Genomic DNA, 12221 nt, shown 5'->3' on the forward strand with positions numbered 1-12221 from the left:
CACGTGCAGAGCCACAATCTTCCACTGTTTGGTTCCTTGGTTCTCTCACTTGAGAAGGTATAGCCCTCCACCTAGCTGTCTTTCCTGGAGATCTCAAGGGAATTGGACCTTTAGATGGCCCTTCCCCAGCATGTGTACTTTTGTTTAGGTGTTACTCCACGGAGCAAAACGGGCCAAAGGTACATAAGGAATTTGTACTGCGGATCCTGTCTTCCCCAGTCTCTATGGCTTTTTAAACAATATCTTTTATTTGAACTGGAGAGATGACTCAGTAGTTAAGAGCACTTAACTGCTCTTCCAGACGACCTGAGTTCAGTTCCCAACATCCACATGGCAGCTGACAACTGTCTGCAACTCTATTTCCAGGGGATCCAACCCCCTCTCTGGCCTCCATGGGCATTGCATATGCACGTGGTGCACTTAACATACATGCAGGCAGAACACTCATACACATAAATTAAAAACAAATAAATCTTTAAAAGGATGTATTTTATTTACTCTTTGACTATTTCATGCATGTATACAATACAGTGTATCTTGATCATATCCACCTTCAACTCCCCTCCTTTTGAATATCGGTATCTAAAGCACCCTCCCATGTATTACATATCATGGTGGACACTGACCCTGCCTTCTAGGATCTAATATCTGGGGACATAAGACTTGAAAATACATAATCCTGGAAGTGACAGCAAGAAGATAGTAAGTCAGACTCTCTTAAACTGGACATCAACATGGTCACATGGAGGAGGCTACATTCTATAGAGTGACTTTCCTTTTTCATAGTCATGTTTAATGAGTTCCCGGATCTGCCTAGTGATTCTGAAGTAGAAGTTTGAAAGTTGATTTGCTTATATTTTGAGGGTTGTTTGAATGTGAATATATACTTGGGGTTCTATTTAGGGTTGTAATTCTTTGCTTTCCTCTTAGTAATTTTTTCTGATTAAAAACATTTCAGGGGAGCTGGAGAGACAACTCAGCAGTTAAGAGCACAAACTGTTCTTGCAGAGGCTGCAGGTTTGAGTCCCACCACCCACTCGGTAGCTAATGGCTCCATAGCTCCAGTTCCAAGGGCTCTGCCACCCTCTTCTGACTTCTGCAGTCATTGCAGGACACAGGTGTACTTACATGCATGCAGGCAGTGCACTCATACACATAAAATAAAAATATTTCAGTAGCTGGCCCCTTTAAAAATCATTAAGAAGCTTTGTAATATGTGATTTGTCTCTTTTAAAAAATCACTTATTTTTATTTTATGTGTATGTATATTTTACCTGCATGTATGTAAATGCACTTGTACCTGCAATGCCCACGGAGGCCAGGAGAGGGTGTTCGATCCCTCTTCTTCCATAACTGGAATTATGGATTGTTGTTAACTGCCATGTGGATGCTGGGAGCTGAACCCGGGTCCTCTGCAAGAGCAGCCGATGTTCTTAACCACCAAGCCATCTCTCTAGCCCATGATTTGTCTTGTAAACATCTTATTTCATTTGTCATTTTGAAGAAAACAGAAAATGCTTTATATACAAAAGACTTCATTGGACAATGAAGTGGCTCAGAAGTGATTTCCCCCATTTTCCTGCCTGATCATTTCAAGATTGATTGTGCACCATAGTTTTCTGTTTAATGATATAATGAATCCATGCAGGGTAATTTCAAATGCCAACTTAATTGTTTATTTTTTTCTCTTCTTGAAGCATTGCTATGGCAACAAAAGAAAATATGACTTCACAGAGAGGCATGCTCAAATCAATTCACAGCAAAATGAACACTTTGGCCAGTATCCTTTTTGAAATCTGTTGATGGGGTGAGGAATCCTGTTCCTTTCTTTTCTGTTTTATTGGAGGTAGGGGCAGCCAGCTTCCGTAGCAGTAGAGCCCCTTAGCAGTTACATACTATGAATACTTCCTGCTTTGTGGAAGTTCATGCCATTTAACACCATCTCTAGAGGACAGCACACCAGAGATTTAATACTAAGAGATTTAGACTTTTAAAATTATTCAAATATTTTTGCTCTGAAATATTTGAATCCATGTTAGTACTCTGCCACATAGTACTGGTGGTAGATTGCGGTGGCTACACAAGCTCCAGTTCAGAGGACCGTCTCTACTTGTTTGTTGTAACCTTTGCTTTCAAATTTTTTAGTTTCCCAATTAAAGTAGGATTACTTCAAAGATTTTCTTCCCAAATGACTTTGTGAAGAAGGACCTGTGATTTTTCAAAAGCTGAATAATGTCTGGTCAAAAATAATTGAAGGGCACTTTTATTCTGATACCTATTTGCCTAAGGAAAAGAATATACCTATCATTAGTTTGTATTTTCCAATCTTTTGTGAATTTTGCAAATTAGTATTAGTATTAGTCTAATATAAACCACACATCCCAAATCACTTATAGTTCATATAGTGCTGTAAAGTTTGCAGAGTCCTGTCCTATGCATTATTTAATTTTTGTTTTCATTTCCACAAAAGGGAGAGTGTAGAAACTATTACCAGAGTCAGGACTCCATAGGAGAGACAGTAACAGAAATCTAATGCACACTGACCTGAAAGAAACTTTTTTAAAAAACTTTGTTTTTGTCTTTATATTTATGTGTGTGCCTGCTTATCTACCTGCATGTACTCCATGTGTATGCAGCTGTCTTCAGAGGCCAGAAAAGGACGGATCCCCTGGACCTGGAGTTACAGAACATTGAGGTACCCAGTAGGGTGCTGGGAACTGAACCCAGGTCTTCTGTAAGAGCAGCAAGTGCTCTTAACCACTGAGCCATCTTTCTAGCCCCTACTTTCTTCACTGTAAAACCCAGGGGTAGGTAGAATTTGGTCAAAGGTGTGGCTAGATTCACTGGCTTAGACTAAGGGCCTGAGTTCAACAGCATCACCAGAAATCTGACATTTCTTTCTGTCCCCTCCCTCTCCCTTGGCAGATCTCATTTTTCTTCTGTGTCAGTCTGGCTCTCAGGTCAGATCTCTTGTGATGAGGACAGATGGCGAGAACACTAGTTTGAAAGGCATAGGAGGACACCCTTGCTAATAACTGTCACCAAAGCCCCCAGCCTGAACCCCTACCCCTTCCTAGCCTAGCCACTGGCCACTGAGTAGGGACTTGTGACAGCAGAGGGGGAGTTTGGCCCTGCTTCTGAACCAGATTATTAGAGAAGGGGAGAGAAGTGGTTCCTTTGGGAAACTAAACAAAAGTGCACCTATTATAGGCACAGTTTCCTAAAGCCAAAATATTATTTTAGTTTAGTATTTATTTTTAAATTTATGTGTGTGTATGCCTGTGTGAGTGAATAGCACATGTGAGTGGGGAGATGCCCACAGAGGCCAGAAGATGGTGTAGCTGGAGTTATAGTCTGTTTTAAGCTGCCTGCATGGGTGCTGGGAACCGAACTTGAGTCCTCTGCAAGAACAGCAGGCACTCTTAACCATTGAACCATCTCTCCAAACCCCCTGATGCCAAAATTTTATATCCTCAGTGCATTTGTTTATCCCTAACCTGAGCAAGAAAAGATGGAGGATTTTCTCTATGGAAGGTTTTTTACTTTGTAAGAATTTTTGTTACTTCAATACGTATGTTTTATCCTGGTTTTTAAAATTGTTTCTGCCAGTTGTCCCTTTGTTTTTTGTTTTTCTTTTTCCATTCAAAAATATACTGATGTTAATAGTGTGTAAAGTATTCTAGACGTTGAAGAAACTTCAAGATTAGAAGTCATGATCATACAGTATGTAGACGCTGAGTCTCCTGGTAAGAGTCCCAGAAAAGGCAGCAGTGGTTCTCAGAGAGTGGCACTCTTCCTCTTCGTAGCAGTTTGATCATTGGTTTTTCTGAACTTGATGTAATGCCTCTATTCACAAAGAAGGTCTCCTGCAGGTGCATCAGAAACTACTGCCAAAAATAGGGAAGTGTGGCCACTTTGGTCTACATGTACGAAGAAGAATGTGTTGGTGATGTAAAATACTAGGTAAAATATAGTTAATGACCATTGTAAAAATGTCTAAAATTGAAATTTTCCTAATTTATTATGTTCCCCAAATAGAGCAGCTAGAGCATTTTCACCAATTTCCTTATCTATTTTGTCTACCACTGCAAAGTGAATGTAAAACTTTAAATAATTCACCAGGGCCCAACTGCCTGAATCCAAGAGGAACTTATCTGTGGAGAAAATTAGATTTTCTTTGAAATTCTCAGGCAAGGAACTGTAGAGATAGCTTGGTGGTTAAGAGCACCAACTTCTCTTACAGAGGGCCCAGGTTTAGTTCCCAGCACCCACATGACTCCAGTTCCAGGGGATCTGACCCTTCTGACCTCCACTGGCATTGCATGTCATGGGTGCATTTATATACATGCAGGCAATAAATATCCTCATACACATTTAAAAAAAAACTCTCAGGCAGAAGTGCCCAGCCAGCCTCCTGAGAGGAGGGACAAAGGAAGAAAAGGGACAGGAGGAGGTGGGTGGGAACTGGGAAGCTCCCTCCCTGCAGAGCCCCTCTTCTTGACCACATGGCTCCCACTCACACTTGAAGCCAGAATCCCTCAGGAGCTCCAGGAACTGTCAGTGTTTTCACGCTGTTAGTTCCTTTCTACTTGTATACTCTACACCTGTCACACAGTTTGAACGTGGTTTTACTCTTCTTTCCCCACTGTTTCTCATCAGTTATTGTTTCTGGACCCCACTGGTGACTGTTTGTGGGTCCTGTGACTTTTCACTAAAATGGCTTCTTTCAGATACGGCCTTAACAAAGGTTTCCCACAGACCGCTTTCCTGCTGTGAACAGTCTGATCCAGAGGATCAACCTTAGGAAGCGTCGAGACTCACTCATCCTTGGCGGCGTCATTGGCATCTGTACCATCCTGTTGCTGCTCTACGCTTTCCACTGATCGGACGTCTCCAGGGACTCGGCAACCACCACCTTCATGTCCCAATCTGGAATAAGGAAAGTGGGAAGGAGAAGCTGACTGCCCTGATCTTGAGCCTACCAACCAGATGAATTCAAACTGAATTGGCTCTGACCTTGTTGGATTGAGCTGGAGCCACAGTTTTTCTGTGCTATCTTTTCTAACATACATTATTCTGTTTTTAATTTAAAAAAAGGAAACAAACAACAGCAAAAAGGCTTTCAGTTGCTTTTGTCTCCATAGGAGGTAAGTGAGCAGTCAGGCAGAGCCACAGCTTCGCCATGTTGAGGCTGGCGAGCAGCAGGCCTCTCAGACGGACTCCTCACCACAGTGCCAGGCACTCTACATCCAAAGACTGCTTTGCTTTCAGCCACAGGGTTGAGTGTGAATAAAAACAGTTCTTGTCCTTTTATTTAACACATGGTGAGGAATCAGATGTCCCTTCCTGGTGATCTGTGCTGTAGATTTCTATTCTGTGTCCCTAATTCTTGGCGATCAAGAAAAATTCCATTTTTCACTGATTCTTTAAGATGCTAATAGACTAACTTCATCATGTTTGAGGTTGTCTGAATTGTAGAACACTGCAAAAAGGAGTTTGTCTTTTTCTCTTTTAATTGTGAGTGCACTGAGGTTGACTCTACTGCTAGAAATGCATTGGGAACAGCAAGCCTTGTGTCAAGGAACTAGTCATTGTTTTGATTTTGTTGTTTCTTCCATTGGATTGATATTTGTCCTACAGATGAACTCTCACCGTGACAAAAGAAGTAGCCAGCTAGTGTCTGTCAGTGCCCCTAACTGTCCACCACTGTGTGAAGATGAACAATGGTAACTGAGGGAGGGGACGGTGATTTTCAGTGTGATCTGTTCACCAAGCTACCTGTGAAAGACGTTCAGGACTCACTCTCCAGGTAGCTCCATTTGTAGGTACTCCAAAACTTAGAGCAAAAGTTTAGCAACCATTGCCTGGTGCACCAGGAATTCTGTGTTCTGTGCAAATCTATTCATTCCAAATCTGTTATGGTTTTCTGAACCTCCAGATGATGGTTTCACTGGTGAAGGTGCCTGTGACTGAGTCTGTGTCTGCCTGCACCTGTCTTCTGTTGCTGTGCCTGGACAGTGACAGAACTGCAAACACCCACCAAAATTATTTTCATGTTTAGCCGTTTCTCTCTCTGTAAATTGTCTTACATGGGCGTGGTGGTGCACACCTTTAATCCCAGCACTCGAGAGGCAGAGGCAGGTGGATCTCTGTGAGTTCAAGATCAGCCTGATCTACATAGCGAGTTCCAGGCCAGCTGGGGCTACAGGGAAACCCTGTCTCAGTAAGACCAAAAAAAAAAAATTGTCTTACTGAACTGCCATATACTTTAAAGGCATCCAACATCTGTGCTCACCAAGAGAGAAAGCTGCTGTTCCCCATTGGCATGTGCTCTGACAGTGCCACAGGGAACGAAAGGATTTTAGCATGTAGTTCTTCACTCTGTCCTGCTGTGGAGATGGTCCTGTTAGCAGACTTGATACACTGCCTCGGGGGTAGATTGACACCCAGTCTGGGACAAAGATTGAGAGGTTTGTCATTCTGCTGTTAGAGTTTTACTGCATTCTGAGTATGAAAGGCATTTGATATATTTTTCTTAATTATGGGGTTTATTTTTCTAAATATGGGTTGCTTGATCAGTTTGTTGACTGGAGATGCCCTTAAAAGGAAGTTTTTCCCACTGTGAACCTTAAAGAATCAGGGAAGTTCGTTCATTTATCAGTTCTCTTTTGGAGAACAAAACTCTCCTCTGATGCTTTATTATCTTTGATTTTTCAAAGGGCCTTGATTGGTGGTTGTGTCTCAGCTAGACTTTATGGGACTTTGGTTGTTATATAGCGGGCATATATAAAATCTGAAGTATCATAAATAAAGTTATTTAAATATACTACCAGTCTTCTGCTGGTCTGATTACTTGGCTCATTCATTGAGGCTGATGAGAGTAGAGGGAGCTCTGTACAGACAAGCACGGTGGTAGTGGCAGTAACTGGCGAGCCCTTCCTGGATTGTTGTGCTTATGTGAAGTGTTAGAATTATGTTATTTTCTTTATGAAAATAAACCAGTTCTTTCTAGGAAGCTTAAAAGCTTGTAGATGTTGGTGTCAGGAGGTCTGACTAACCTCCCAGTGCTCTTGCCCACAGTGGGGTGCCCCACCAAGAGGAGCTCTTCCTCCTCTTCCAGCTCCTGCCTCCATTTGCAGAAGGGAACAGACATGCTCTTTACAGGATCCTGTGGTTGCTGATTAGAACTTCAGTTTCATGGCATTTAACTTTTTCAATCATCTGCATTTCTTCCACTTTTACAAACCCAGTTTTCAGGCTTAGGAATCATCAGTTAAAAGAGTTTCTGATTAAAAGCAGTCAGAGCCTGAGGTCAGGAGAATCTTTTTGTTTTGTGATCTCAATGAGATGTTGCTTCTTAGAAAAGATTTGTTCCCTTGGCCATCATTTTATATAATACAACTTTTAAAAATCATTTAAAAAGGGGCTGGAGAAATGGCTCAGCAGTTAAGAACACTGGTTGTTCTTGCAGAAGATCCGGGTTCGAATCCCAGCACCCACATGGCAGCTAACAGCTGTCCGTAACTCCAGTTCCAGGGGATCCGACAGCCTCTTCTGACTTCTCGGGCATTGCACAACATGGGTGCACTTACCTACACACAGGTAATACACGCATACACATAAAAAAACAAAAACTAAAATATTTAAAAAAAAAAAAAAACTGTCTAAACCCTTTCCATATTAGTAAAAGATGAAAAACCATGGAAACAAGGCAAAAAATTCCAAGTGATTGGGCCAGGCATGGTGGCACACGCCTTTAATCCCAGCACTTGGGAGGCAGAGGCAGACAGATCTCTGTGAGTTCAAGGCCAGGCTGGTCTACATAGTGAGTTCCAGTACAGCTGGGGCTACAGGGAGACCCTGTCTCAAAAAGACAAAAAAAAAAAAATCCAAGTGATATGTTTGTTTTCAGACAGCATCTCACTATTTATCCCTGAGTGACCTTGAACTTAGTTCTGCCTCAGCCTCCTGGAACTACCAGCTGGGTGTGCTGGGACAACCACCTGATGCACACCATCTGCCTAGCTCCAAGCAGTTTATTTTTTTAAGATTTTTAGAGCTGGGGTGGTAGCACACACTTTAGTCCCAGCATTTGGGAGGCAGAGGCAGGTGGATCTCTGTGAGTTCAAGGCCAGCCTGGTCTACATAGTGAGTTCCAGGCCAGCTGAGGCTACAGAGAGACCCTGTCTCAAAAAAAACAACAACAAAAAAAAGTCATCACCGAAGCCCAAGCCCAGGCATGTAAGTGCTGTAGATTATCCACCCGGCAGTCTCTGCTTTCTGTTACTTTAATGATGACTAAGGATTCTCTGCAACCTGCATCAGTCACCTTATTTGTCTAGTTTTAGAAAAGGACTTTTCTACTATTCCCTTTCCTTTCTACCAGAATTGACTTTTATTGAATATTCCTTTTTCCATTCTGCCTGGTTCAGATCAGACATGGGAGTATTTGTAAGTTGAGAATGCAGACAGTTGAGAAGGGATACCCTAAAGGTACTTTTCCTACCTAGAACCAAGTAATATGTATTGGGTGTGAATACATCTGAATAGAAAGTGTGTTTACTGATCTCTTGAGGCAGTGACTCTGGGCCCCCGTGGAGTTGAGAGGCCTGTTCTCACACCTGCACTGTTACTCTCCTGTCTGTTGCTAATGATTTCAGCCCGAAAGAATGACTTCTAGGAACTGCTCTAGCCTTTTTTATTTCTAGTACCTTGTCTTTTGTCATTAACTAGGTAAGGTTTTTTGGAAATTCACTGAATTTCATCTAACTGGTGACATTAAGTTGTTGTTGGACTAAATGGCATGACATCATTACCCTAAATTTGGGGGCAAGTGTGACAGCCAGTGGATCCTATTCAAAGACAGTGAGTGCACCCCATTCTCCTTTTCTAATAGGGGTTGTTATTGGGCCTGGTCTCCAGAAAGGTGCACAACTTCTCATCATGATCTCAGACTCTTGTTCACTCCTTTGTGTGCCCATAGACACTTATTCTACAGGGGAAGGCAAATGAGGAAGAACAAGTGAATTTTTAAGGATGTTTATCAGATAAACTGAGACAAAGCTGAGGCATGCCTTAATGGAACTTTCTCCTTTTCTTTGTATCCAACCTTAGTACCAGAATAATTTGTATCCATTCCCACCCTGTTAGCTCTTAAAGATGGGGGGAGAATCAGTTCTGATCACACTTTACTATGATGGAAGATGTTTCCTTATGAAAAATGCCAATACTGATTTTTTAAATCTGTTCTTTTCCAAATGCACTTTCTAAATTTTTGTTTTTAAAATAGCTTCTTGGAACAAATATTATTGTATTTGTACTTAATTTTTGTTCTCATCTAAATGTGCATTTTCTGACTATATAGAGGAAGCTTTGTTACATAATTTAATAATAAATATCTAAACAGTTGTACCTTTGGTTACTACTTGAAAGCTAACCTTGATCCACTCTGGGAAATGGGATCATGAAATCATTGTGCTGCTAAAGATTCCTCACAACACTCCAAAACCCAGTATGAAGTAACAGGCATTGAAAATGGTCACCTAATGTTCAGAATCCATCAGTTGGATGATGTTCTAAAATATTTTATTTATTTATTTATTTATTTATTTATTTATTTTTATATATAAGTGTTTTGCCTGCATGTGTGTAAATACACCTATGTCATGCAGTGCCCATGGAGGTCAGAAGAGGATGTTGGATTTCCTGGAACTGGAGATACAGATGGTTGTTAGCCACCATGTGGGTGCTGGGAACCAAATACAAATCCTCTGCAAGAACAGCTAGTGCTCTTAACATATGAACCATCTCTCTAACCCCAGTTGGATGATGTTTTAGCTCAAGAAGTGAAGACTGTCTTTATCATCATGAAATATCATGGATTATGATGAGGGTCTAAAAATTATATATTTTAGTCAGAAAAACTGGTTCTCACCCTCTTTAAAAAATGACTTTTTATCCTACAAATTAGAACTTGATTCTCCAGAAAATGGAGAAAACCTCATTTTCCATTACTGGACCTGATAGTCCTATTCATGTTTTCTGTGTCTCCTTTTAAAATAACACTATAGGAAGCCAGGCGTGGTGGCGCACACCTTTAATCCCAGCACTCAGGAGGCTGAGGCAGGTGGATCTCTGTGAGTTCAAGTCCAGCCTGTTCTACAGAGCAAGTTACAGGCCAGCTGGGGCTCCAGGGAGATCCTGTCTCAAAAAGGTTTAAAAAAATAACACTATAAGACTGGGGTGTAGCTCAATAATAGAGCATTTTTAAAGCACACACAATGACTTGGGTTTGATTCCCAGCACCCAAAGTAACGGTACAATTTCTGTAATCCATGTACCTTAAGATTCAAAACTTTTAAAGTATACTGATGGGGTTTTGGTATGTTGTAGAACTCCAAAACATTTCCTCACCCAGAGAAAAGCCTTATACCAATAGCAACAGCCCCACGCCCCACTCTCTGTCCTTTTTTTTTTTTTTTTTTGGTCTTTTTGAGTCAGGGTCTCCCTGTAGCCCCAGCTGGCCTAGAACTCACTGTGTAGACAAGGCTGGCCTCGAACTCACAGAGATCCATCTGCCTCTGCCTCCTGAGTGCTGGGACTAAAGGCGTGCGCCACCACACCCAGCACTCTCTGTCCTTTTTATCTGACCAGGCTGTTCTCCCTTTCTGAGCACCCCAGCCATTCCTCCTGAGCAACATAACTTATAAGTGCCACCTGCATATTCCTTGGGGATCCTGACCTAACTACCCACCGTGTGTCCACTGTGTGTGTGTGCATACACTCATGTGGATGTCCATAATAACCAGCTCCTTAGTGTTTTATAGATACAAAACAAAGCTGGAGGGATTAAGATATTACTCAATCATCAAATCAGTGAAAATAAGAATTTGAATCTTGAGGGCTTCCAACCCACCCCCGGTGCTAGGGATGATCTTAGTGCTTTGTGCATGCTAGGCAAATGTTCTGCCACTGAGTTGTGTCCCAGCCTTTGGTGCCAAAACTTCTTTCTTTTTTGGTCTTTTTCAGACAAGGTCTCCCTGTAGCCCCGGTTGACCTGAAACTCAATATATAGACCAGGCTGGACTCCAACTCAGAGATCTGCCTGCCTCTGCCTCCGGAGTGCTGGGATTAAAGGCGTCAGCCACCACTCACAGCTGCCAAATCTTAATGCTAATTTCACAAAATCTATTTTAACTCTTGCTGCCTGATTAGGAAATAAGGTATAAAGTCACTGATTTTGCTTAATTTAAATTATAAAGGCGATTATTTAGAATCCACTTAGTATCTTATGGCCTGATTATTTTCAAGGAATGCTATTAACTAAGTGATTCAGAGGACTCATTTGTAAGTTACATTCCTTTATAAAGACTAATGAATTAGTGCAGTAAAGTCAGAGAAAATGTTTTTAGGTGGCTTTGATTTAGACCAACTTCCATCCTAGTCTCATACCCTCTTGTTTAGAACCTTGGTAGTTCTTTCTGGCCAGTGCCAAGGCCATCCAGGCAAAGGTGCTGGTGCCTTTCCGAAGAGGAGGTCTTAGACAGCTGCTGTTGCCACTTGCTCGCCCTTTCCTCACAGAAGGCTGCCCGGTGCACCCTATTCTCACATCAAAGGATTTCTAGAAGTAGTAAGTCTATGGCTGGAGACAGTGAAGATGCTTACCATCAGGGCAATTTCTTAAAGTGAAAGCCAGCAGAAAAGCATCTTCTTCCTTGACAGGTTTGTGGGCTGAGTTGGTGCCCACAGGAGGATTCTTTGACTTCATGATTTCTGCTCTCCCTATGTTGTGTTACAGTTCTACAGCTCAGCAGAGCCACTCAGGTTGCAAAGCTTTCTAACCCTCAGAAGACTAGTCTAACCCTGCCCATTCAGGCATTCTGTTGTCTTCAGTAACTGTGTTCAGTGGAATTGTTGAGCAGAGCTGAGCCCAGGGCCTTCAGTGCATTGGGGCTGAGCTGGCCAACTCAACTGCTATACTCTGCAGAGGCTCCTGTTCTGAGGTTGTTCCAGCCTTCATGGAAGTCCCTGAGACCGTACTTCAGAAGAAGCTGATCAGAGAAGAGACTCAGTGCCTGCGAGATTCTGGATAATTCTTTTTTTTTTTTAATTTTATTTATTATTTTTATTTTATGTGTATGCGTGTATTGCCTGCATGTAGGTAAGTGCACCTGTGTTGTGCAATGCCCGCGGAGGTCAGAAGAGGCTGTCGGATCCCCTGG

General features: G+C 42.0%; 1 protein-coding gene across 3 annotated transcripts in view; it reads left to right on the plus strand.

The window, feature by feature from the left end:
- Positions 1-6792, plus strand: part of Gosr1 (golgi SNAP receptor complex member 1) — a 45332-nt gene extending 38540 nt beyond the window's left edge. For 2 of the 3 annotated variants that reach the window (XM_008828739.2, XM_008828740.2), the window contains exons 8-9: positions 1698-1780; positions 4759-6792. In XM_008828739.2, the coding sequence (XP_008826961.1) occupies positions 1698-1780; positions 4759-4883 (208 nt within the window). In that variant the 3' untranslated portion in view covers positions 4884-6792. Of the gene's footprint in view, positions 1-1697; positions 1808-2636; positions 2664-4758 lie in introns of those variants that run through there. The other variant, XM_029561433.1, reaches the window with a different exon arrangement.
- Positions 6793-12221: the final 5429 nt, after the last annotated feature.

Source organism: Nannospalax galili, unplaced genomic scaffold, assembly GCF_000622305.1.
Source record: "Nannospalax galili isolate Female #2095 unplaced genomic scaffold, S.galili_v1.0 scaffold212, whole genome shotgun sequence".
NCBI classification, from domain to species: Eukaryota; Metazoa; Chordata; class Mammalia; order Rodentia; family Spalacidae; genus Nannospalax; species Nannospalax galili.